The sequence below is a fragment of the Pipra filicauda genome, unplaced genomic scaffold (genome assembly GCF_003945595.2).
Source record: "Pipra filicauda isolate LSUMZ 115617 unplaced genomic scaffold, ASM394559v2 scaffold510_size705862_pilon, whole genome shotgun sequence".
NCBI classification, from domain to species: domain Eukaryota; kingdom Metazoa; phylum Chordata; class Aves; order Passeriformes; family Pipridae; genus Pipra; species Pipra filicauda.
This window is the reverse complement of record NW_024104655.1, coordinates 167800-195719: the sequence shown is the minus strand read 5'-3', so window position 1 is coordinate 195719 and position 27920 is coordinate 167800. Positions and strand designations below refer to the sequence as shown.

Sequence of the window (27920 nt, the reverse complement as noted above, 5' to 3'; positions counted from 1 at the left end):
CGGGCTCCTGCAAATATCCTTACACCACTTCTTTCTTTATCATTTGACTTTTCTCCTTGTTACAATGCTTCAGCCTGTAGAGTCTGGAAAAACATCAGGGTAACCAGGGCAGAGGGAATATCAGATGGAGATGAGGGATAGATAAGAGGCAAATTACAGTACATTTCTCATGGGTCATTTGGCTCTAGTCTTGAAAAGGAGAGGGAAAAAATCCCGAAGTAGTAAAAGAAAGAAAAAGAGACAATCAAAACAAATAAACCTGCCAGTGTTGCTGATTTCAAAGGTCTGTGAACTGTGCATGTACACTTCATAGTGCTTTGCTATTTTAAAGAGATGCATCTTGAAATGTTCCGTCCTTTAATCCTACTCACTGTCTCAGAAGTTAATTGTACAGTAAGATCACAATTCTCTTTGCCAAGGCTTTCCCTTTGTTTTCTTTTTAATTCCAGAGAGCTGGCCAGCCAGCATATCTTTGCCTAGTTCTGTGCAGTTGGTTATTTTCTGTAGTATATTATGTAGTTCTGTGTAGCTTAATAATTTTTTATGGTCATGCAAAGAAATGGGACTTTGCAGTTCTTGCTGCACGAGTGAACTCAAATGTTGCTTCACTCTTGGACGTGGACCCTGCAAAGGCAGAAGGTTCAGGGATCAGATATTTATGGTCTGTAGCACTGCAACTGTCTCTAAACCTACAAAAAGGTTATATAAAGTGGGGTATGAGAAGTGAGCAGTAAAGGCTGGATGGATAAAGAGAGGAAACAAATAAAGTTGTGTACGTGAACAGCCACCTCAGCTTTTTGCCCAGAGCTCAGACAGAACATGTTTGACATTTGAAAATTTTTGCATCATCTTTTTTTTTTTCCCCGAGCCTCTGCTCTTTTTTATCCTGGCCAGAACCAGCAGCAAAAGTGCCGGGGGGAGAAAAAAAAAAAATCAAAAAAAAATCTGTTTTCACTGTATTTCTGAATCTGAGCCCAGGTTTGTGAAGGATTTGGCAAGGATTTCCAAACCTTTGAGAGAATCCGTGTGGAGATCTGAGGAAACCCGCCTCCCTCCTTAGAAAAGCAAGTTGGCCAGAAATTGGGCAAAAATTGGTCGTTTCAGCTGAGGTTTCCTTTGAGATTTTGGATTTGAACCTGAAACTGCACTTTGAGAATCAAATTTTGCTCTGACTAACTCTAGATTTACACTGGAGCAAATACATCACAGGCAGTGCTGATATTTGTGTGCAGCCCAGTGAGAGCAGAGGTTGGCTCAAAGTTCAGGCTCACAGGAACCAAACCAGGAGAGGACCCAGCACCAAGTTTGGAGCAGTCCAGGCATCAAATGTATCCCAATCTGTTGCTGTGGTTCAGCCTGTTGAGTAGATTTTGCATCCACAACATCCATAAGTTAAATGATTGCATGGAATAAAACTGTATCATTTATTGGAAGTCTTTTACGTCAAGGTCAGACAGGGCTGAGTAGGGTTGTGCCATTTGGGTTCTATAGGTGACAATACTGATTTTTAGAACTTAGTAGCAAATAATTTCCTTTGTGTATGGGGTGGTTTATTATTTTTTTTCCTTTCAGTCCTAGAGATTTATAGAGCAAAATGTTACAGTAGAAGTGTGTTTAATCCAGTGTTTCAAAGCGAATGGAATGAAATTGATAACTGAATAGTTGTAAAATTTCCCTGCTTTTGAGCAAGGATGTGCTCTCAGTTTCTGTTGCAGGATAAAGCAAGCCCAGACCCAAAGGTTTCCTATATTTTGCACGGTAAAACTCTTAATTTCTTTCTATATGTTTTTTTAAATATTATTTAATAGGGTGAGTAAAGCCTGAGTCACTGTCCTAATGGTAGAATTAATTCAGTTTGGAAAAGGGCAGTCTGGGATCAATGAACACCCAGAATTTTGTAGCCATGTGGCCTTTTATTTTGTCATGTGTGTTGCTTAGAGTCAGTCTTGACTGTAGATCCTGTCACTGATGGAAAAACCCCCTTGTTCATCTTTAACCAGCTCACCTGGTGCATTAGCAGTGTCACAGAGTTCAGCACAGGCTACCAAACCTACCCAGGGAGCTGAATTTATATTTGAACAATTATCTTAAGTGGTTTTTCTTGGATCCTTATAGTTATTATTTGTTTTTTGCCAAAACCTTTCTCCTTTCTTGTAATGGGAGATCAGGTTTGGGGGCTGGAGAGGACATTTTGCTACAGTGGATAAACCAAAACTCTTTCAAAGCTGCCAAGCCTGCATGTGCTGACAGTGCCTGCAATTTATGCTTGTGGACACGACCCAGTGACTGCCTGGTTTGGATGCAGTTGGAATTACAGTTCCACACTTGGATTTCAGTGTGAACACAGGCAGGATCTGGATCTAAACTGGGACCTGAAGCCTTTCACTTGTAATGTTCTGGCTCCACTTTGTTTCAGGCTCTGTCCCAATCACTGAAAGATTTATACCTTTATCAATAAATTATCATGACTTTTACTACACTTACAGCAGTGTCTTAAATTAACACTAAACTAAATGTAGATGAGGCACACTTCCTGCTGCACATGATTTATGGTAATCTGTCTGAAATGAGAAGCAAAATTGAATTTGCCTGCAAAAGCAGATCTTTAACATCAGGTCAGACAAAAATTTTATCGCAGGTCCTTTGCTAAAGAGGGCTCATAGGTTGTCTTTTTTTTTTTTTTTCCCATTTTGTACAGGTTTTTAATAGACCTGTAACACTTTAGGATTAAAAAAAAATAAGTAGGTATTTGAAATGTTTGGAGGTCTGAAATCTCTGCTGTGTCTTTATGTGAGGTTGGAGGTGACAGACAGGACAAAGGTGGCAGGTACATGGCACTGATAAGCTCTCAGCTTGGGGGCTGTGTCCCCTTCTGAGGTCTTAAGAAACAAAATAAAAAATAATTAAAAAATAAAAGCAGTGGGAGAGGCTGGGGAAATAGCCTAAAAATTAGATGTTTTACAGGATATGTAATAAGCTTTCAAATAAGCAACAGGTTTGATAGAGCAGAAGGGAATCTAATCTCCCTGTCTGTGGGGAATGGCACAGTCACACACATCTATATATATATAGACCTTGAGAAAAAAGCTTCCTGACCATAAAGGAATTGAAACATGGGCTGCAGGTTGGTGGGGCAGTGGCAGAGTCCTTGTCACGTGTGGTCTTAAGGGTGAGCTACATAAAAATAGGCTTGGTGTGACATAGAGAGATACCTCAGCCCGGGGGTGCAGGGCTGGCAGGGGTGGTCTCTGCACATCCTTTCCACACTTGTTTTTCTGTGACTCTGTGACAGAAGGCAAAAGGCAGATTATACACTGGCACCAACACCGCATCTCCAAGAGGAGAGTTCCATGTCTAACCACCCAAGACTGAGAAGTCACAGGGGGAAAAGCTAAATTACACTTGTGCACATCTGCCAAATGGCCCCATTTCAAGGTCAGCTTTCAGTGCTGCTGCAGTCGTGGCTCTTGCCATTATCTTCAGGAAAAACATAATTTATCTCAGAGCCATTCTTGCTGTTCACTGCAGACACTGAAAATCTCTGTGTGGACACTGCACCCTAAAATCTTGGGCCCTCTATGTTGCTGGGACAACCAGGACAGACACTTGGTGGGTGCCTGTCCACACACTGACTGCTGTGCTCTTTGCTCCTCTAAGGAATTAGTGTCAATCCTGGGGTCCAGGATGAGAGCTGGAGGGGCAAAGGGAAGAACATCTAAACCTGCAGCCACACCATGTTTGGAATCACAGCTGGATTTGTCACAGGTTGCTGGCAAAGTGTCTCAAGGCTGTCCCAAAAAGCTTTCTGCTTGTCTGCTAGATTGCACCGTGGTTTAGGCTGGTCTGACAGCTCTTGTGAGAGCAGAAACAAGGAGTCTTGGGAAGAAGAGTGATGCACTGAATCCCTGTGATTCCAGCAGATTTACTCTATCCTGCCATATGCTTAACACAGGGTAGGACATTGTGTGTCAATATTGAAAATGGAGACATTTTGAGGCTGACTTCCCAATTCAGGAGATGCTCTTGGGTTTGGTTGTTGTTGTTTGGGGTTTTTTAAGGATGAAATGTAGTGCCTTCTATTCCTAATAGACTCATCAGGCAGTTGGAGATCATACAGCATAATGAGCAGATAGCAAAGTTCCTATTCTGTATTTAGGTGGGGTCTTGCAAATAATCCCTTAAGTACTCTGTTTTCTTGCTGTAAAGGGATACTTGTCTTTGAAAGAAAAAAACAGAAACAAAGTCAAATAGAGAATAACTCAGAGCAACAGTAGAAACAGTAGAAAACTGTTTCCTAACAATAGGGGCTGGAAGGCTCTGTGTTCCTTGCAAAAACAACCACTAGTGCAGGAGGTTGCACCCCAGTCACATCAGGGAAAGATGGGAAGCCACTCTCTGACCTCAAAGAAAAGAAGGAGGAAGAGTTTTCAACTCAGTAACAAAACTACTCGACTCTATTCACCAAGGCCAGATTTATTATGATTAGAACTGAGTTTAAAAGCCGTTGCCAAATGTGTTTGTAGCTCAGAGCAGAGATTGGTGGCCGGGTTTGGCTTTGGAGCTGAGGTGCAGCAAAGGGAGCTCCTCACAGTGGACCCCATGGGCAGGTGGAGCTGGTGGCCATGGGCTTCACCTCATTGCCTGGGGACCAGTCACATCCCAGATGGACAGGAAATGGGTTTGACAGATGAGCCAGGCACAAGGATAATGGCTGGTGTGACTGATGGGGTGGGTAGGGCCACGGAGAGATGCTGCTGGATGAGCTAAGGACTCCATTAGACTGAAACTGGAGCACTGTGTGGGACACAATCACTGATTGAGGGCTGGGGCTTGCTGGATAAGAGTGAGCTGCTGCACAGAACAGTTTCAGAGGGCTATTTACACTGCAGTGGAGGAAAAAAAGCAAACCAAAGCTACAAATAAGTCGATGAAAAGATCTGTGTGGGAATGTGCACATTCCCTGATATGATTTGGTGTCCCAAATGGCCTTAAACAGCCCATAGAATTTCTATGTCTAAAACAGATTCCAGCAAAGGAGACCTTTTATGATGCACTAATAGGCTCATTAGGCTTTCTGGAGCAAGGCACGCTCACAGCATCGTATGTTTTTTCCATTACAGGAATTACACGTGTTTTGTTGTGCTTTGGGTTTTGTTTTGTTTTCCACATAGACTTGCCCTGACAGTTCCCCCATTCAGGTTTATATTGGAGGTACCATCTCGAGCCAATGAATTTTATGAAATATGTTGCTGGCACTCACGGGGAGATGCATAAAGGAAATATTCTAATGACAGTTGGAAGGGCTTTGATCCCTTTCCAAGACTGCACTCATGTCTTTGAAATGCGAGTTTGGCAGTGCTGGAAAGGCTGGGCTCCTTGGCTCCCTTTGGCACGAGCCCATGTGACAGACATTATGTCCTCTATCAGGGGACCCACATAACCTTGAGAAGTGTAAGCAGCGCTCACAGATTGCGTTGGGTCAGATAGTCTGGGCTGATAACAAAGCAGCCGAGGCAGCAGGGGGGAGTCAGCCCAGTCCAAAGCAATAACTGAAAACTATTTTGACCTGGTAACTGTTGGGTCTGCTGCCTGCGGCTACAGAGTTGGACATGAACTGCAAAAGTAGTTAATTTATACCTCCTTGAGTGTAGGAATGTGGCGATGATGGATAGGGATGGGAGGTTATTAGAAACATGGGGAGGAAGGAGAGGATGGAATTCCAGCTCGTGTTTTTATCTTACACACACGCACGCTGGTTCCTTACATGCTCTTGGCTGCCTCGTGCGTGTGCACAATCCAAGTCCTCACTTACACACTCACACCTCAGTTCCTGTACGTGCAGGCACATGTTCACACACTTACAAGGGATTTGCCTGAGCTAAGGGCTTGAGCATGTTTACATGTTAGGGGTTGCTGACTGCTTTTACGAAGGGGTTTGCATTTGCTTCCTTCCAAACATGATCTATTTACACCTACTCCCGTGCGGATCCTTTGCTAAAAATCCTCTTAGCATTCTGTTCTTCCACCCCTTGAATATATTCTGCTCACTCACAGCCTTCCCCTGACTGGCTGAGAAGTAGTGGCCAGAGAAATGCTATAAACCCAAGTCCAGGACTTAGTACAGTGGATTTACATAAGGCTTGAGTCCAGTCTCAGTGAAGCATTGACATCAGTGGCTAATGAGTTAAATGCTGTCTGCTCTGGATGTTTTCTGCTGTAATAATCCATGTACAAAACAGTCCTAGGTGTTGAAGCACACGGGCTATATGCAAGCGGGAGAGTCACTGTGACTGTGCACTGAGATAAATGGGGATTGGATTGTGTAAACGATAAGCAAAGAGACAGCTGAGAATAAAGAAATATTAGTTTAGATTATTTGAATGAGTGAGGATAAAAATGGTAATCTCAGGAGGGGAGTTGGGTTATAGTTACTCCTACAGGGATTTGTGCATACACATAAAGCATCTGCATCCAGAGTCAACAGCCGCCGTCTCAGCACGGGCAGCAGGACTTTCCTTCCCACTGAGATACAAACACACAAACGTTGTTCTACTCAGACACACTCAGTGCTTCTGTTTCTGCACTTCTCTCTCTTCCCACATCACTCCCACATCCTCTCTTACGCTTTTGGTCCCTGTCTTTCACCGATGCTGCCACGGGTGCAGGTGTACACACTGGTGCCTTCCCATGCATGCACCCCCTGCCATGGATTCCCCCAGTGCTCTTACTTTGACATCTGGAGATGCTCTCCCACATAATTTCAAACTATTGCTCGTGGATGTGTCTAAGTATGAACCCATGTTTGGTGAAGATGTTTTCAAAGGCACCAAGAAGATCCTGGAAGTAGATGGTGCAGAGTTTCAGGGCACTGTGCAGATCCATGCAGGACACGCTTGAGGAGCTGAGGGGAAGGTCTGTGTGTTTTCCATAGATGTGTTGGGAACACTGAAGAGATGAGAAATGTGTAAAGGGTCACAGTGCTGACCTGTCCTTCAGGATGTCACCCGCATTGGCTTGTAAGATAAACATTGTATGGAATGGAAACATCCCCTTCCACTGGTGTCCCCAAAGAGCACGTCTTCCTCCATGAGTCAGCGAGGGCCTGGGGACACCCAGCCATGATCTATTTTGGAGGCAATGACTTCAGCAAGTGGCAAGGGAAGCTATTGTGGAAATATGAATGTGTTTTCCATTGGGGAGTCCTCCAGGGAAGGACAGAAAGATCTTGGTGCTGAGCCAACTCCCCTATTTTTTCTTCACCCTTCTGGGAACAAAAGCCTTGCAAAGTATGCAGGGAACCCTGCTTGGTGCTTGTGAGTGTGTGTGGCTTGTGAGAGCTACGTGAGCCCTATACACACCACAACAGACAGAAAGGGGGACTTGGGGAAGCAGGAACCAACCTGCTCAATGCCATCATGGTGTCCTTTCCTTATGAGCTGGTCATCTGTGTGTGGCTCAGCGTGAATTCTTTCTGTTGTTTCCACCTGAACACAGAACAAGGTAACCCTCTTTTAGCTTTTCTGTTATCACAGCACTTCATATCAAAAGGCAGTGTGAGCTAGAAACACAGAACCATTGGGTTTACTCTTACATTTTGCTTTCTCCAGCTTTGCTGTGAGTTGGGCCATCGTGGTGCTGCTGAAAGCAGTGTCACACCATGGCCTGTGCATCAGCAAGTAGCTCCTGTGTTCCACGATTGACAAAGTCTACTCCTTTAAAGGAGTGAAAAAAGTGCTTCCAACAGGCATCAAGATTAAGAGATTTGCTTTGTTTGCCTGCAAGCAGATTACTCTGTAACCTCCAGGCATCCCAAAAGCGAAGAAAAAATGCTACTCACCTTGGGGGGACCTTTATGTCATGGTACAGTCCCATTCCTCTGGCCAGGAAAGCTCTTGGCACAACTGTGCTGGCTGGAAATAGCAATTCCCAACCATCCCTGGGATGTCAGGGTTAGACCATGTCCATCTCGGCACAAGTGACTGCCACTGGTGCTAAAGCAGTTAGTTTTTGTGTTAGTTTTGGGGATTGGAAACTTGTTATTGTGAAGGAAAATTAGAGGTAACAATAACAAACAGCTTAGAGGAAATGCGCAAGGTAACTGCTGGTGTAAAAAGATTTAGTGACCATAATACTTGGTTAATTACATTCATAATAAATAGATTCCTAGACTTATCTTGAGAATGTGGACAGCTTTATGTATTTACCTTGGATTTTGTGGCCTTAGTTAATCAATGGCCTGAAGTGTTAGATGAGATTCACTATATGAATGCAAAATAATCGAAGTTTGGAAGGGGGTTATTAAAACATTTCAGGTGATTGATACGCAGGATATTATAAGATCTTTGCCTGGATTGCAGCACTTCTTCAATATTTTGTTGCTTTTGTGTCACCTTTAGGAAAAAAAGTGCTTTTCTTTTTCTACAGGGCATACTTAGATGTCAATGAACTAAAGAACATACTCAAACTGGATGGATCCACACACCTCAACATCTTCTTTGCCAATTCCTCTGAGGAGGAGCTGGCTGGAGTGGCAACTTGGCCCTGGGACAAAGAAGCCTTGATGCATCTAGGTGAGTGATAAAGATGTTTCTTCTTCATAAAGCATTCTTTTGAGGCACTAAGAAGGAAAGACAAATATGTGTTAAGCTCTGTTCTGATTTCTTATCATTCCTCTAATATATAGTCAGGGGAAAAAAAGTATTTCACGATTCCCAGATACTGGCTCACAACCAGGAAAATATTAGGTTATAAACCCAAAGCATATTATGGTATTTGTAGATGATGTCCAGCTGAAAGTATTTCACCTTTTAAGTGAAGCTACTTTACAGGGCATTCACTCCATGGGAGCAGTTTGCAAAGAGGATTGGGGGATAGGTGTGGGGATGCCAGACAGAGGTGAATCTTTAACCTCAGCCTGTCACATTCTGATCTTTAGCTCATTACTAAGTATTCAATTAACTTTCCTCACAAACTGTTGTTAAAATCTGCTGCTATTTTTCCTCCACCGATGTGCAAAAGAGCAAACTGCTGAGAGACTGTATTTCCAATGTTCATTTGAGTGGAACTGGAAGGAGTTCACTACCCTGCAGACTGCCCTGAGTGTTTCATAACCAGGTTGCTGAGTGTGGCTGCTGGAACCCAGGGATCCAGACAAAGCTCCCCAATGACTCACTGCCACCTGCAGTGCCACTGGACCCGTGCTCCTTGCAAAATGTCAGATGAGCCTCAAAAGGTTCACAAGGCACTGACTGAGTCTGTGTGTGCTTCTCTTAACTGCACAATTCCCCCCCTGGGGCTGCAAACCTGATCTGGTCATCTCCCGTGAGCAGGGATTCTCAGGGGTTTTCCAGATATTTCTCCAGCTTTTCCAAACCTTCCTAGACTGGAAGAGAAGTCCAGTTTCAGCCAATTTAATTCTTTGTGAAAGGCTGTTTCAGCCAGTTTTTATACTACCCACCCCCATGTTGAGCTAAGTAAAAGAATATACGATGAATATACACCTAAATGAGGAGAGCAAAATACAGTGTTTATTATCCTAAAATGTACAATGAGAGTTGAGCTGTAGCCATCAGTCAGGGAGGCTTTCCCATGCTCAGAAATACCCCAAGAACTGGATGCTAACATGTCTTTATAGTCTTTATAGCAGAGAGAGGCTCCATGGTCAGACCAAGCAGTTGGAACTGGCTGCCTTCCTTCAGTTAGTCAATGTTTTATTACAACATCCAGCTCTGCAGCTGCTCTGGAAGAAGTGTGAGCAAACTTCCCTTCCCAAGGCCTGGCAAGGACACACATCCAGTCTCCTGCTGAGCTCAGCTGGAAATGAAGCCACTTCCACTCTGCCTTGCCTACAGCCCCATCTCCATGGGCTCCTCCTGCCAGCACCCAAACCAGAAGGTTCTGTAAATGCCCACCAGTGATGACTCCCCAAGGCAACATCTGGCAAAACCAAAGATAGATCCTAACCCCAGCCTTGCCCATGTGATTTTTGTCATTTGGGAACACCACAACCCCCTGCTCCAGCACTGAGCCCCACAGTAACTCTGCTTCTGGTTGTGCAACAGTGTGGGTTGCTGGTGGGAAACATTAGCCCAAAGTGGAATATGGCTGCAATAGAGCTGATCCTTCCCTAAATGAGTATTTTCACAGCTTCCCTTGGTGTTGCCATGGGAGGGAGGAGAGAACAAGGGAAGAGCTCCAGAGTGCCAAGAAGAACCTCCTGCAAGAGGGCTGGGGCTCGCCCAAAGCCCTGATGAGTTCTTCTGTCACTTCGTTAAGCTAATTGTCAACATCATGCCCCAGCAAAACAATTTAAATTCAGCTCCTACAGTGTATTGACAGAGTTCATTGACCAAAAAAAAAGAAAAAAAAAATCACAAGAAAAAAAATTAGACAACAGATTAAAGTTGACTTGCCGTGGAAAAAACCAACAACAACAAAAACAACCAAAAAAACCCAAACAAACAAACAAAAAAAGTAAAAAAAAAAACCTCATAATTTCCTGTCATAATAGCCCTCCCAGACCTGTGCTTGGCTTGTAAGAATTCATCTTTAATCTTTTTTACTCTCTTCTATAAATCCAATATGTACTTAATAAAAAATATGAAATATGTCCTGTGGTGCAGATCTAAAGGCTGGGATAGAGATTGTCTGGGTGAGGGAGTTTATCTTTTCTGTAAAACTGCAATTGATTTAGATTCTTGACAGCTGTGAAAAATATAAATTTTCAACAAAGGCAAAAATAAAATCTCCCTCTCCAGCTGCCTCAGGGTTCTCCAATGCCAGAACAATTTCCCCAGCCTTTATTAAAGGCACATCCTGCTGGAATTTCACCAATACTCCTGCCACTGGGAAACTAACTCTGGAATTATCTTTGGGATAGAGACCCCCACAAAATATGCCAGGGTGCTCTCTGGGTGTAAGTGGTTCCACCTGGGTAGAGAATTAGAGCATGTATTATATAAAGGGAGAGAGAGGGATCCGAGGAACATGGGAATATTGTGGGTAGATTTAATTGGGAATATGGAGAACTAGTGGGAGGAGAAGTTCAGTGCTGTGAAAAGGATGTGCAGACACTACATGTGGCATAATAGACATGATGTTACAGCATGATAGGTTTTATTCACTCTTTTTTGTACATATTTAAATTTTCTGTTTTGTTTTGATTTTTTTTTAATACTATATATTGTTTATTTGTACATGCCCAAGGGACTCACATCTGCCATGTGCCTGTGCTCAAAGGGGAAATATTTTCTCTCTTGCACATAAATACACATGTGTGTCCCTTCAGGACATCCAAATTGCTCCTTCCTCTCACTTCAGCACTGATAAAAATTTCATCTGGAGTAGTGTTTGTGTTTGGACACTTTTCTTGGAGGAAAACATGAAACAACTGGGAAAATCAAAGGAGAACCAGTCAGGGAGGTCTGGGAAAAGGGCTGAGCTACAAGGGAAGGTTGAAGGGATTACAGTTATTCCGATTGAAGGAAAAGAGCCTAAAGTGGGGGCGATGACAATCTCATAAAAGCTGATGAAAGAGGAGGAGAATCTTCTGTTCTTCATATCCGTGCGAGGCAGGACTTGAAGTCATGAACTTAAACTGCCAAAAAATCAGTTCAGATTAGATGTGAGTTAAATCCTTGCAGCCATAAGGATACTGAGTGCTGACACTGATTGCTGGGGCAGTCAGGGGTTGTAAAGAGGCGTTAGGCCAGTGTGTGTGAGGGATCCTATAGACCTAATTGGTCCTGTGTTGTTTGAGAGTGGAATTTAGATGACTTTTTAGGATCTCCATGGTCTTATTTTCCTCTAATTTCATGGTTATTACAACCAAGTCTCCAAGCAGATGAGAATGAAGAGTCTGTGGTGCATCAGAGCTGGGTGATCTCATCTCTCCTGCACTACAGTCACTGATAAAGTTCTTCCTGCCAAAACCTTTTCTCTCTTCATTGTCACTAAATTAGTCGTGTACCATGCCCAGGTTTTATATCCCACTATTACTTCTACAAAGCAGTCTCCTCCTCTCTTGGTAGGCAATGTACACACCAACAGTTTTAAATAAAAGGCTTGAAAAAGTTGAGGTCAAAAAGCTAAATAAAGAAAAAATTAAGTGTATCTTAAATCCAAAGGAAGAGCTAACTGAGCTAAAAGTATAATTCACATGATTAATTCAATATACTGTAGAGCCTCACTAATTTACCATTTGCTTAGTTACACATCCCATAATTCATACAACAAAACAGCCACTGTTATTTTTCTTTGCAAATATTTAACAACCATGTAGTTCTTTCAGAATTATCACATTTCAGGATTTCATATTTTTTGACACATTAGGCTTATGCATATTCATCAGGGGACTGTTCAGCTCAGATCAAACCAGGCTTTTCTGAGTATCTGAGCAGAGTGTGTTTCTGACAGTTAATTCAGAGCTGTCTACAGAACACCCTGCAAAAACTGTCCCAGCCCTGGGTTCACTCTGTTGTCTTTGTCCAGCTATTAGTTTGCAAATATTGGTGAAAGCTTCTGCAATTTCCAGGGTGTTTCAGACATTTAGAGGCTTCTCTCATATCTTTACCCTGTGGAATAATATACAGAGTGCTCCAGGTATGTTTTGTTTTCCTCCTGGCATCAAATACATTGCTTACATTTATCTGAGCAGAATTGCATTCTTTAAGCACATGAAATTATTTGAAAAGGCACGGTAGGAAGTAATTTCATGCAGGATTTCCCTCGAAGTTAACAAAAACCCAAACTGGGAATATTCAGTTGAAAGGCCTGATTGTCACTGTGTTTTCGGTTTAGGACACTAGGTTTTGTCCCGTGAGTCTTCATCCTTAGAGCACCAGCTTAAGGGTGAGATTAAACCTTTGTGTGCAAAAGGTTGTCTGTGCTACAGAGGACCCGATGAACTGCCAGTGGATCTGCCCCTGGAATTGTTCCTTTCCCTTTCTCTTGCTGTTGCAAGGGAGACAAGGCAAACCTAAGAAGCTGTTCTCTTTCCCCCTCGCAGGTGGCATTGTGCTGAATCCCTCCTTCTATGGAATCCCTGGCCACACTCACACGATGATCCATGAAATCGGGCACAGCCTGGGGCTCTATCACGTCTTCCGGGGGATCTCCGAGATCCTCTCCTGCAGCGACCCGTGCATGGAAACTGAGCCCTCCTTCGAGACTGGGGACCTCTGCAGTGACACCAACCCTGCTCCCAAGCACAAGCTGTGTGGGGATCCCGGGCCTGGCAATGACACCTGTGGCTTTCACAGTTTCCTAAACACGCCCTTCAGTAACTTCATGAGCTACGCAGGTACGGGGGGTTCCTTGGTTCTTTGGGAGGGGTCTGTGGTTGGACAAGAACAAACTGCAGTATTTCCTCTGATTTCTGCAGTCATTTCAGGTGGGGCTTTATGCTCACATGTGTGTCCATAGGTCTAGGACCAGGCTGGATGGCCTCAGGAATCCCTTCCAGTTCTCCTTTTCTTTTTTCCCAGTTTTCCCCAACTTCATGTCATTTCAGGTGAAGACCAGGCAGAAGGTTTGGGGGAGGGAAGAAAATGAGATAAGCATTAGGAAAACAGCATCTAAAGGCTCTACAGCAAATCTGACACCCTGTTTCCCTGGGGTCTGGATGCCTGATCTATGAGGTCTTCCTTGAAAAATCCAACTTCAGAGATTGTTTATCCTCTCCCAAGGAGATATTTAATGTCAGATGAACATTGATACCACCAAGGCTGTAGGATAAGCCTGTGATAGATGGACAACTAATGTGACACTGCTCATGCTTCCAGGTGCCTGTTGAAATGCCATGTTTAGGTTTGCTTTGGAGTCATTGTTGTTCAGTCAGAATCACTCACATCTGAGTTTCATCATTAGGGTGTGAAGAGTGGGATTCTGCCTGGTCAAGGACTACCAGTGTGCTGTGGTGGTTTTTACTGGGAATGCAATTACAAGGGCTCTGTATAAATGTAAAGCCACCCCTCCAACAAGAACAACCCCCTTAAGCAAAAGCTGATGTTGTGGTTATAACTGTGCAGGTGTCTGCAGGCACAGCAGCGTGCCAGCTCCTGGCACACCTCACAACAGAGTGTAACACAAGGAGGGCATGAGCTCCTGTGACCCTGACCCATCAGATGGGGCTGGGGTGGGGTCCTTGCTGCACCCCTGGAAGTTCAAGGGGAGTGAGGACTCCTCTGTTATTTCCCAGAAAGAACAGGGGATACCTTGACTCGTATTTCCCTTTATTTTGAGTCACAGTCTCGCTGTGGTGAAGGTCTGTGACAGCGAGCTGACAGCATCAACAACATTTTAAATGTTGTCTGTACTTACAGACACTGAAGGGCACCTTTATACTCCAGGCAAAAACACAGATTGCCCACTCAAAAGGTCACAGGAGTGCTTATTCTGTAATAAAACTGTAGAGAAGCAAAGTGTTTAATGTCATCTGGGGCACGGATTGAAATGATTTATAACAGAAATGCTTTTATGCCCTTTGTGGCACCAGCTAAAAGCGATGCTTAGCTTTCTCTTTATTTTTCTATTTGTTTAGAGGGTATTTTCAGGGACAAAACACACTGAGAGCTCCTCAGCTGCAGTGCCTGTGGTAGAGCAGGGAGCCTGACTGCCTGGTACAGCCTCCTGTAACATCACACAGATAAGTCAGGGCCTCTTCAGATGACAATATCCACCCAATGTGCTGGTGTGGATGTGACAAGGGGTGGGGTGTGCTGTTCCAGACACTGAGCTCTCTCCTTCCAAAGAGAACTTGCCAATTGACTCAGAAGCTGAGCAGGAGGCAGACCACAGAGATACCTATCTGCTCCTGGGAGCTCCATGTGTGCTGGTGTTCTGAGCTGAAACCTTTTTTTTTTTCCCTTGAAAAATTAAGTGAAGCTACATGATAGATATCTCTAGAGCTCATGCATGAATCTGTTTGCTTTTCTGTTGTTGCCAGTGGAGTAAAATATATCAGAATATCAGATTGCTGTGGAAATACCTTTGAAACATTGGTTGAGGTCATGCAGCTCTAAGAACTGCCTTTCTTTCCTGTCTGTTTTGCTGCTCATGTACAGCTTGATCATCTTGTGTTTATCTGTCTGTCCCTGTCTAACATCCATCTGTCCAGTTACCCTCAGCTCTGAGCAAAGCACTGACTTAGTGGGTAACTTTTATTTCCCTGGAATAACAAGTTACAATGTCCAGAAGATTAAGTACTGTGAGAAACTGGACTTGTAAATTGTTTTTACAAGTCCAAATATCCGTGCTGTTCCCAAATAAAAGATAAGTTGGTCTTTTAAACAAGTTGTCATGAAATCATTAGGAATTCTGCCTCTGAATTCTGTTGGAATAATCATCCCAGCAAATAATTTCTCTAATTATCACTTTATCTGAGGGTCTGGAGCCTTTCTTGATATCGAGTGAAACACCTTCCTCCCTCTTCTCTCTTCCCTTCCCCACCCCCAGGACACAGCCTGTGCTGATGTTTAAACAGATTGAGAATGCAGGTCATCCTTCTCCTGTGCCATTGTTTCACTGCTTTGTCCTATATATATTTTATTGTTCCTTTATGATGGCTATTAAGGGCCTTTGTCCCCTTCTGTGCTTCTGTGAAGAATATTTATGGCTTTTACAGCGCTCTCAGGGGGCAGACCATCGATAATTATTGAGGAAATCCAGAGGTGTCATATTAAAGCAGCTTTTTGCATACCCACAGGGATTTGGAGGTATTATCAGGCTGGTGGTGTCTGTCTGATCAGAGGAGGGTTCCTGCTCAGTGGAGCTGGGAGAGATGCAGGAGAACATGTGAACTGGTGTGTCCTCACTGCGGGTGGGGGCTGCTTTTGGGGCAGGATCCCAACCGGAGCTGTCTCCTTTTCCTGGCATCTCTGGGAAGATGTGGTCAGGTTTTAAATTACCCAACAAATACACACTTCTCTTTAGAACAAATTCATATTTTTTGTGTTCCTCTGGAGTACCACACAGACTTGAGAACATCAGAGTATCCAGTGATGGTGTTACAATACTGAACCTCTGATGTCTCTGAGCAGCTTTTGGTGACCTGCATCTTCCCAGAGAAGGGCAGAAGTTGACCTGTGCAGAGCTGTCATTGTTTGTATCACAGCAGCGTGCACAGGTCCCAGCTGGGACCGGGCTGGGCTGGGCTGGGAACTCTCCTTGTGAAGAAACTATCTGTGTTTTCAAGAGCTTTGCATCTGATGGGGAGAATATCAGAGAAATGGTTAAAGTGCTAACACCAATTTCCTCAGTGTAGCTTTTCTGGGTGACTTTGCACAACGTATTTATTCCCTCTGTGATCTGCACAATAGAGAAACAACAATATTCTACTTCTCTGGGGCATTGTAGTTGTAAAGCTGTATGCTGTTCAGAGGGCACTCGATGTGTTCTTGTTGCCAAATCATGTTTGAGGAAAACAAGATGAAATGAGAAATGGGTATTTATGGGAAATCGTCCAGTGCAGTTATTTCTTCATTTTGAATGAAAAAGAAATGCGAAATATCAAAAAATGTTAGTGAAAAGTTCTGAAAGGGGTGAGAATCATAGTGGTAATTGGGGAGAGTCTTCATAGAACTAAAGTTCACAAAATTACAGAATATTCTGAGTTGGAAGAGACCCCCAAGGATCTTCAAGTCCAACTCTTAAGTGAATGGCCCATACAGGAATTGAACCCACAACCTTGGCATTATTAGCAACAGTGTCTAAACAACTGAGCTAATCTCAGATTCAGTTCTATAACTGCACCAAACATTTACATTTTTAACAGTGTTTGTAATGATTGTTTGTAATTCCAAATTGATCTTTCGGAACGTTTTTATTTGTTCATTAGAAAATTTAAGAAATTTTAAAATTATGTATTTTTAAAGTTCTGTGGTGTTTTAATCGAAGAAATCTGAAAAAGCCTGTCACCCACAGTTTGCATGAATCTCAGTCAGTGCATTATCCTGACACCGGCCATCCTTTGCCCTTTCATTCTTTCTCAGAGATATTATTTGAAATGCTTTTAAACCCAGAGGTCCACTGGTAGCCCCGATTCTGTCCAGAAGGTGCTGCGCTGAGGCTTTCTGTTCCTTCACCTCCACGTGTCTCTGTCTCATCTAGGGATGATCTCTGGGTGCTTCAGGTGTGTCCCAGATCAGAGGGAGGGAACGTTTATCGACTTTTTTTTTTTTCCTTTTTAACCTTTGTTTCCTTTCTCTGCCTCCACAAGTGATGGCCCTGCTAATTTGTTCACAGGCCATTAACTTTTGAGTGCTGTGAGGGCCCATCCCAGCCCTTGCAAGAAGCTGCTGTTCACCAGGTCGTAATTCTCTTGCTCCCACCTCCTCTCCCACGTGGCTGATGTGGCTTCTGTTTTAATTCCAGACGATGACTGCACCGACTCCTTCACTCCCAACCAAGTGGCCAGGATGCACTGCTACCTGGACCTCGTCTACCAGAGCTGGCAGCCCACCAAGAAACCGGCTCCTGTTGCCATTGCCCCCCAGATCGTGGCTCGGACCTCCACCTCTGTCACCCTGGAGTGGTTCCCACCCATCGACGGCCACTTCTTTGAAAGGTGATCACTCGCTGCTCTGCACTCTCGTGCTGAATTTGATGGGAAAGGGAGACATAGGGACCCTGCTCCGGGATCACAGCTCGATCATGTGCTGTGCTCAGTCTTAAGGCTCCTTCCTAAATTGGTTCATACTGAGGAGGTTATTGATCTGTTGTCTGCTCTTCCTTTCTCAGCCTGTAGCTCTCAGTTGAAGGCCATTGATTTGCCATGTAAAGGGCATCTCTTTCTCCATATGTCACGGGAGGAATTTTCAATCAAAGATTCCAGCCCTGTGATTCCTGCTGTTATTGCTGCTCACGAATACCTGTGGGCTTCGGCTCTGCCTGAGTGTTCCCTCTCCTCCTCTTGCATGTTTCCTTGGCAAGGACAAAGTGGATCTGGTTTCTACTCCTGTGACAACACAGAGCTCGTGGGCTGTGGAGTCTCCCAGGGCAAGGAGGTGGCTGGGCTGGGGATGGGGACAAATGCTCCCTCCTTCCCTGAGCTGTGGGTCTGAGGTGGGAATTGTGCAAGGCAGAATCAAAGCCCCAAACCCTTGAATATCATGAGTGTCATCTTGTAGGTCAGAGTAGGGGGGTGTATGTGCGTGTGTCTGTGTTTGTATCTTATAGACATGCAATATGTGATATCAGTAATGAAAAATTAGGTGAATGTAGGGCTCTGGGCAGGAGTCACAGCACGTTGCAGCCCATAGCCAGAGCAGCTCTGCCCCAGGATGAGCTGAGCAACTGGGCAGTTCACCTAAATGCTCTTACACAGCTCTTGGATGAGCTGCAGGAGCTGTGGAGTCCTGGCAGAGAACTTCCTAAATGATTGACCTTCTCGCATTACCATTAGCTCACCTCCCCTGTTTGCTTTTCTTCTCCACCTTCTGCTTTGTTGTTTTATAGAGAGCAAACTTGGAGTGCCCTTCAGGAGCACAGCAGTTCAGAGCACAGGAGGCCGAATTTACAAGCGTATTAACACCCAAAGAGCTGCCTCAGCACTGCTGCTTTGTGCTGGGAGAGCACCTTGAAAGCCTCCATCAGGGATGAAACTCCTTCCAGCACTGCCAGGACACCCTGGCCATTTCAGTGCCCAGCTCACACTTTATCCCACAGGGCAGAGAGCTGTTATTTCCTGCTCAGATGAGATTTTCCACCTTTATTGCAGATTGATGTGGGGAGGGTAATCAAACCCCAATAGGAATCGATAAAGAGAGGTCTCGTGCTCTGAACAGCGTTTGCTTTAATTGCAGTTTTGTAACTGAATCCTTTTATTCCCGACCTGTGAAAAGGACTTTTGTGAAGTTCTGAAAATTAATTTAGAATTTTTTAGCCTGTAATCATTTTCAGGCAAATTAAATTTCTCCAATTTAATTTAGATTTCAGAAGATGCTTATTGTGTGTTAAATAAATGCCATCTGCCTCTTAAAAACACGTTGATGCAAAGTTAATTGTTATGTAACCAAATATGCCTTTATTACATATTTCTTATAACTCAATCAATATGTTCTTAATAACCTCTAGTTACTTGCTTCTTAAATAACACACAGTGGATAGCCTGCTAAATCTAAAATTTCATAACAGAGTTATCATATGTTAAATAAAGAGTGATTTTCCAGGAAAAAAAAACTCCTTTGGGCTTTCAAATCTGTGTGCTCAGTATTACTGAAGAGATTTAAAGAGACAGCCTCAAATACTTTGAGTCCAATTCCTTGTTAAAATGAGATTCCCACTGCTGATGGAAACAGAAATGTTGCCGTGACCATTTAAAAATGTCACTGAAATATATAAATGATCCTGTCTCAAACATGCCCAGATTTTTGATCTGTTAATCAAAACAAGGATGACAGTATTATTGTAGTGACTAATCCTGGAAAGGCTCACGTGCTGAACTTCCAGTGCTGTTGTGTCCAGCTCTGCTCGGTTAGAGCCACATGCCTGTATCAATTTGTGAAATTGGGTCACTGTGCAAGACAAGTAGGAGGTAAAATTGGCCAAGTATAATCTTATCTGTGTGTGGGAATACTGTAAATCTTTGCAGATATTTTTACACAAAGTGCACACCATGGCCCAAATTTTACTTGCCTCACTTGAATGAATAAACTCATTCACTTCAATGGGACTATTCATGTAAAAAACAGAAGACTGATACTCAGCTGCTGAGTGCCTTGGGCCTGGTTTCTAATGCACAGAGGCCCCTTCCTTGCTGTTTTGACAGTGTAAAAGGGCCTTCAAAGCATGAATGGCTCTGGCTACATTAGCAAGTATTGTGGCCCAATATAAGTAGATCTCCAGCGCAAAACAGTGGTTAATGAAGACCTGACGTCAACACTGGAGGGGTTCTGGGGGGGTTCCTGGTGCCCCATGGCACCAGTGGTGGGAGCACATCAGGTGTGGTCCTGGAGCACACCTCTGCTCTGGTTTCTCCAAAACTGGTCCAGCTTCCATGCTCCAGGACTTACCCAAGTGCTCTAAGTGGGCAAGGGGAGGAGTCTCACTTCAACAGCTCGCTCCTGATCCAAATTACAATGCTACTGTAGGCGTAACTCAAATTCTTTTTATGTCTCTTTTATTCTCCAGAGCTGCACAGGCAGTGACCTCTGCCTAATGAAAGTCAGGGAGAGAAAATTTAGCCTTCTGTTTAAAAATGCAGCACTGGGCTGGCTGTGTCTGTGTGTGAGGTCCTGACAGGTCTGTGGTTGAAGGAAGTGTGGAAGTAATGACCATGTGCCTTTCCCCTGCTTAGATGAAGCTCTGCCACAGGTGCATTAGATGCTTTTCTCATAGGGTCTTCTGTTGATTAATGATGTGGATTTAGGGACAGAGAGCAATGTTAACTCATGATTCCTGTTAATTTGGAGTTGGCTATGCTGTGTTCTCACATTTTGGCAAGAATAGGTGCATGAGCTGTGCACAGCAGTAAAATCTTCTTCCTGACAGACCCTCCTTACCTCTTTAGAGTGTTCAACTGATGTTTGCTCTTTCACTCAAGAGAGTCATTTACCTGCACATAAATTTTCCAACATGCTTTGACCCTAAACTCCAGTAGCTGGTCGAGCTTCCAAACATCTCTAGTAATCAAATATATCAAGAACCAGCATTTCTTCTTGTAGCTATTGCACGTGGGATTGGAATACTTACCATTCTCCATCCTCCCTTTCAAACAAGCATGAAAAAATGTTGCATACACATATAATAATATGTAATAATAAAATAATAACAGAGCCAACGAAACAAGTGAAAACAAGTGAGAAAAAGAGAAGCCTCTTCATTTCCTGGCTGCATCCATTAGATGTGTTCATCCATTGACTGTTCTCCTGTTTGATATGCACAGGCAGATGTAAACAGTTATTGTGATAGGGCTCTGCAGCAAATTCTGCCTGGGCAGAAAACTTTGAATGCATCTTCTCTTCCAAGTTTTCATTGAGGTGACTGCATTAATTTCCATGAATCTGATGCTATCTCATTCTTAGCAAGCAAATATTTTGGTCAGTGTGGTGTCCCAGATTGAGATGACTGGGCTTGATAATCACTGGCTTAAACCTTGATGGAAAGTTTCAGTGCCTTAGAAGGGAGAGCACTGATTCTGAATTTCAAGTAAGCAGCTGCAATTTAGCCTAAAAACAGGCACTTTTTACCCAAAGCAATGACAGATATTTAGTGGTTTTGAGTTGCCCACTGAACTGGTGCTGGCCCTGAAGGAAATTGTCTGTTTTTCACTAGTAATCTTTAGATTTTGAATCCACTTCACTGAAATATCATGCTGTAGGAATGAATTCCTCCTGTGCTCTGAACTTCATAAGCTGGAATTTCCCCAGTACTTGGCTTATTAGAAAACAGAGAAGTCTAGATTTTCCATTACCCTGCACTTTGGGGAGTCATGTGCACTGGTGTATAAGGTGGCAGATATGCTATCATTCCTAATTAATAGTGTTTTGAACCAATTTATGCTCATTTTTCCTTGTTGTCCATGGCTGCATAAGGTGTAAGGATCTGGCTTAGATTTTCATAAGCCAATAAATGTGATTCCATAATTAGGTTTGACATTCATGGCTGTTTGTAGGATTTGTGTGCAAGAGTCTGCAGACCAAAAACTTTAACCCAGGAGTCATCCCCTGTGTAAGTCCTTTCAGCCAGTGGAGTTACATCAGGGTTGAGTCTGGCTCCCAAATTGGAAAAGTAAAAAGAGAAAGTTTGCTCATAGCCTTTCCCACATGATGCTCCTTGTGATTTCTCTTACCTCCAAGTCCTCACTGGTAAAAGGAAATGTTTGTCCATAAGCCTACCATTTTTTTCCACCATGGCAGCCTGTGATGAAATTGTATAGCTGCTAATTTGAGTGAAAAGCAGTCCTAATTGTGGAAACTTGGCTTTCAGAGCCCTGTCCTCATCCAGGACCAAGTGCTAATGCAGGAGTCTCTTTGTAGAGAAACTGAAAAGTTATTGTTGCAGGGACTTCTGTCCTGACTAGTGGTGGATGTGTCTGAAAAACAACTGCACAACAATACTTCTACATCTTGATTTTTCAGTACCTATTGTTCTGGTTTCTTTTTTTTTTTTTTTTTTTTGCATATATTATTCAGGCAAGCTGAGTTAGACACTTAAACCACTGTTAAATAGATAGCTGGGAAATGAAATAAGGAGGCAGTGTCACGCCAATAGTGCAGGTGGGTGAATGGGACATGGAGAGAAGTTGCTTACAACACGCCCAAATTTTTTCATTGAAAGTGTTACAGATGATACAAGGAAGAGGAGGGCACTTTTGCCTCCCTCTTCTTTATTCTACCTTATTGTCACATTCAATTCTTCAGGTGTTTTCAGCAGGTGCATCTCTTTCTGCCTGAGACAGTCATTTACTGTCTTTGTGGGGGTGGCCACACTGAAATGGGTATGAGTTTTACCACTGATTTCATTCCAAGTCCCATCGTTGACAATCCCTGCTTCTGCCTAATGAAGCCAACAGAAAGCAGACTTTCAACTTCCCTGTCAACAAAAGGGAGATGCTGAGCTGGGGAGCCAGCTGAGTGTGTGCCATCCCTGCCACCGAAGGGAAAGGCGATGGCACAGTTGGGGAGCGCTGGGAGAGTAAATTTACAGTCCTGGTGTCCTCACTGAGGATCCAAAATAACTTCTGCCTGAGGATCACAGTGCCCTCTTCAAAGCAGTGCTGAAACAAATCATGCAGTGGTGGTTATGATGGTGAAAATTTGCATAGCTGATTGTAATAGTTGATGTAAATTATCACAGTAATTGACTCAATCCATACTTACTCGAGTCGTGTAGAGAGTACACTGTGTTACACACAATTGTTTGCCTAAAACTTGTCCTTTCCTAGGTGTGTTTGATCATTAGGATAATTAATTTTTAACTTTCCTTTTTAGCAGGAAGTGTTACTTAAAGCAGAACAATGAATTCTGAATAATAAGCAGCTTACTGGGATGAATAGCCACACATTCTGGGTCAAACGAGGTTTCCAAATTTTGTGATCCCTGTTTCCCCTGTAAAAAAAAAAAAAAAAGGAAAAAAGACTTGAGGGCATATTCTATTCTGTATGTTCATAACCCACCCCTTTTTCAGGCTTGTAATGGTCAGGGCTGTGAGACACCTCCAAAAGCAGGTTCTTGCATACTTAGCAAAGCTGTGCTTCATAGAGCAGCTCTGTCTGATGGTTTCAGAACCTGGGACTTCACCCTTTCCTCTAACCATCAGAATGCCCAAATCCTTCACAATCTTAAAGGTACTACAAGTTCAAGCAATAAATAAATCCATGATGGCAGCAGAAATAGATCTGAGATCTCCTGAGGCCAGTGTCTCTGCTCTAAACACTAAGCAGCGTGTGTTTTCTTTTGTCAGGGTTTGATCCAGTGCAGAGGGGAAAAAAAAATAAGAAAAAATATAGGTGAATGTGATTTCTCAGGTTGCTGTCATTTTGTGTTGGATGGAGGGCACACAAATGGTGTCTACACGGGCTCTTAGCTTAAACCTGCAGAAGGTCAGCATCAGAAAACACTCTTTTCAGTGCCTTGAGAAAAAGAGGGTTAAGTGGACCTGAATTCTAAGTCTTATTGCTTTTAATATAGTTGAATAAGCAGCTCATTCAGCTGTTACTAAGTTGGTGTGTTTTCCTGTTTTCCTGGCCTCCTAGAGAAGTGGGATCAGCATGTGATCTGTGTGCGGAAGGAAGAGTCCTGGTGCAATACGCCTTCAGCGCCTCGTCCCCCATGCCCTGCGATCCCTCGGGGCACTGGAGCCCACGGGAGGCAGAAGGTGAGTCACAGAGCTGGGGGCAAAGACGTGGTGGGGGACAAGAAAGGCCAAAGTCAAAGGAGAGCCACAAAGGCAGTGGGAAAATCTGGGGGAGAGTGACTGATTATGCCGGCGTGTAATGTGAGCAAAACTAGAGGACAGAGAAACACCGTGCCCTGGGGTAATGCCATGGCTGAAATACCTGTGTTTTGGCCCCCGGGTCCCGCCCTTGCCCATGAATTAAGTGAATTCCAGGAGCTGAACATGAATTTCACAAAGCAGCAGAGTGCCAAGAAATGCTGACCATTCACATCTGTCGGACGAATTCCTCAGGGGAGCTGTTTGCTCCCTCTACTCCAACTCCAAAAGTGAAGAATTGTTGTTTATTTGGGCCTGATTTCTGCTGCCTTTGCTTGTGGTGATTAGCAGAGGGCTGCAGCAGCAGCCAGGCTGAAAGGAGGTTGCCCTTTGGGCAAGTACTCTGCAGCAGGAATGCAGGTGACTATGTCAGGCCCTCTCTAGTTCAGGGTGTTTTGCAAGTCATTCTTATTGCTTCTCTTCGAGCGTGTTGGAGGGAGAATGGTCTGCAGGGCTGGTTGTACAGTGTCATTAGATCTCCATCATTAACTCTCCTCCACGTGTACCTTCCGCTCCGTAAGTAGCTGGATGTGGTGGAGCATATTTAAGATTACACCAGGCAGAGGTCAGTCATCACAAATCATGGTTTGGAAAGAGCAGAGTATTATTTCAATCTGTCCGTCATGAGCTGTTCCTTTGGGAGCAGCACGTTCCTGGTCCAGATTTCACTGTGAGCACAAAGGTGGGCTCACAGAGCCCCAAGGCCAACCCCTGGATTTTGCAAAGTCGTTATACAAATACCTCCTTCCATTAAGGGCTTTTCTGTCCTGCAGCTAGAGCACGTGGGAGTTATTCTGCAAGGAAAATGATTTGTGATAATGTGGTGATACATTTAGTGCTGGCACCCAAGAGCCCCCACTCGTCCCGAGGTCAGCAGGTGCAGCGAGCTGGATCCCCACTGCTTGATAGGACAAGTGTCCCCCGCCCCACACACCCATGTCCCAGGGTGGGGGCCCAGCAGAGGTTGTGTTTCACTCCAACTCAGCCCCCAGGTTTGGAATAAGTTGCCCAGAGAAGCTGTGGCTGCCCCATCCCTGCGAGTGTCCAAGGCCAGGTTGGACGGGGTTTGGAGCAACCTGGGCTAGTGGAAGGTGTTCCTGCCCATGGCAGGGGGTGGAACAAAAAGCTTTAAGGTCTCTCCAACCCAAACCAGTCTGTGATTCCATGAAATCCAAGGCCCAGGCTGCTGGGCACAGCTCAGAGCACACCTGCCCCTTGAGTTGGATGCTCCATCCTGGGAAGCAGCGCTCCGGCTGTGAGTGTGACTGGATTATCCAGTAAACAGCACTAGTGAAGTTTGGATGGCTTGCAGCAGTAGCTCAGGGTGGAAGGTGGAATTTCCACTTAGCCAAGCATTACAAGACTTTGAAACTTGGTTTCATTTGGAATAAAACTTGAAACTTTTGAAATTCTCCACAGAGGAAAATTAAAAACAAAAAGTGTTTGAGGCTGGCCAAAATGTTTTGTTTAGCTCATAGAATTGCTCTTTTGTGAACTTTGGTAAAATTATGACATTTTAAAATATACCCTTTTAGTATAGAATCTAAGGCAAAAGCAACTTTGAATATCAAAATGGAAAATGTTTCAAGGTGCAAAAGTAAAAATAATTCTTCCAAAAATGTCTAAAAACAATGTTCCAATAGTATTAGAACTTTCTTGCCATTTTCTCTTCCAGAATAAAATTTTGTCCAAATAAACCCAATTTTGCAAAGTGTTTTGATTCTGAGAGGACTGCATATTCCATTGAAATGTGCAGTTCCATCAAAATTTCTCCAACAGCCTTTCATTTGAAAAACTTGTAGATCTCACACATCTTGCCAGCGGCATCATTCCTAGAGAAACTAAGCTACTCTAAGATTTATTACTCAGTGGCATTTTGCATTTAATTTCCTCTCCTTGCAGAGTGTGCCTGCATGTTCTTAACTATGAAGGGTGCAGTCTGATCCTTATCTGCCTCATTCAATTGCTGTGGTGTCATTGCTCTGGAAAAAAAAAATAAATTTGGGAATCATGTCCCCTTGTTGAGTTGTCTCCACTTTAGGGTGGAAAATACACCGAGTGTATGGTGTTTGTTGCTCCGTGATTTTCTGTCGTCACTGCCACACTCCCTGACATTCAGGATATCTGCCTATTTGCACTTGGTCTGAGTTACAAATAGCACAGTTAGATCATTGTCTGGCTTCTTTAATTGTCTATCTATGAGTACCAAAGCGTGCAAGCTTTAATTTCACTTTCTGCAGGAGCTCATGGGTGTAAATCTCCACTGCTTGAACGTTCGTGGAAGGTGAAGACAAAAGAGGCCTACTCATGGCCAAAATGAACTCGTTTTAAAATCTGACACGACACTCATGGAAAATGTTTTGTAGGACTCATCCAGCTTCCAACCAGAAAACCACATTCCTCACGTGCCTCTGAAGCCACTCAGAACCTGGTTGGTCTGATCTCATGTTCCTGAGGTCTCACAGCACCAGTACACTGCTACCCCAGGGAGCTGATACCAGCAGTGCTCTGGGTCCTTCCTAGTGCCCTGCTTATTCCTGAGCATAGTTGGATCCAGCCCCCAGGCTGAGGGATTCTGTGGCCCTTTCTCAGCCAGTTGTGGCCCTTGCACGAGGGGCTGTTTGCTCACTGGCAGTGGCTGTGGGAAGGCAGTTTTGATTTACTCTTTACCTTCACCATAGAACTAGAAAGCTTTAACCTGCCTGGATTCTCACCAGCAACACCTGCTGGATAAACAAACCTCACAGCACCTCCAGAAGTCGGTCAAAGGAATGTTTTATATAAGAAAGGTGATTTTGGCTCAAGCCCAGAACGTTGCTTTGCCTGCTGTGCAATATATGCATATATCAGTCAGTTCCTGCTGCCTGGCTCACTGCTGACTGAGAGAAGTGTGAGAATACAATTAAACCTGTTGCTTCCTTAGGCTGCTCTAGTGCCCTGCCTTTCCCAGGGGCCATTATTTCACTCATTTCATTCTGTATTTGCGAGGGGAAATGTCTCAGCTGGACATTGGAGTCCCACAGGATGGTTCCTTTTGTCTTGGCCACCTAAAATGTGGTGGGTGAGTTGCAGTTGTGACAGCAGCTACATCCTGAGGCACTGCTGATCTCAGCTGGCCTCTCAGGCTCTGTCCATGTGCCAGGACAATGCCAGGACATTCATCCCAGCCACTGCACTGAACTGCAGGATGAAGGATTGACACGCAGGCTTGTGGCTGTGGACAACATTTTGGGGAAAGACCCCTTCCCAGCCTGCCACCCCTGCTCTCTAACCAGGAGATGGGGTTTGGCTTATCCTCACAAACCTCACATTCCTGTTTTGTGTCAGGCAAGACATGATGTTTCTATGACTGACCTAGCTGACTAACTCATAAGCCAAAGGATTTTCAGAATCTGAGTGCGGAGGGGAAAAATAAATTCTGCACAGTTTCTTTTTATATACAAATATTTGTAATTTTCAGAGTATTTACCCATCTCTAGAAATCCAGTTGCATGAAATAGGATTTTCATCTTCTTCCACAATTAAATGAATGTTTCTTACCCAGTCCTAAGTGTTTGATGATATTTAAGGAAGAGTCTCTTTATCTCAACTTCACTGAGGTTTTCAGTGTATGAATGAATACAGTCTGGCTCCCATTTTGGGGTAATGATCTGCTCTAAGCATTCTGGAGGCTGAGTCCAATTCATGTATCTCCAGGGATCGCACCCTGATCTACCCAAACGTGTAGGTTTGTTTGGTATTCAGGTCTTGCAGAGGCCTTGAACTGACAGAGGTGAATTTGCAGGATCCCAAACGGGCACCACTTTTGTACTGGGCCGTGAGCCATTAACTCCATTTTCCTCTCTGTGAGATGGCAGTGGTGAGGCTCACAGATCTCTCCAAAGCCCTCTGAGATACTGGAGTCAAAAACCACCTTCTCAGGGCTGCAGTCAGGAGTTTGCTGAGAAAGTCACGGGAGGGCTCAGCCAAGCACACACGGCCAGGGGTGA

The 27920-nt window shown here is 44.0% G+C and overlaps 1 protein-coding gene across 1 annotated transcript in view; it reads left to right on the top strand.

Moving 5' to 3' along the window:
* Positions 1-27920, top strand: part of PAPPA (pappalysin 1) — a 180972-nt gene that overhangs the window by 43972 nt on the left and 109080 nt on the right. The window contains exons 3-6 of the mRNA XM_027749372.2: positions 8425-8570; positions 13007-13300; positions 17371-17563; positions 23693-23814. Of these exons, the coding sequence (XP_027605173.1) occupies positions 8425-8570; positions 13007-13300; positions 17371-17563; positions 23693-23814 (755 nt within the window). The remainder of the gene's footprint in view (positions 1-8424; positions 8571-13006; positions 13301-17370; positions 17564-23692; positions 23815-27920) is intronic.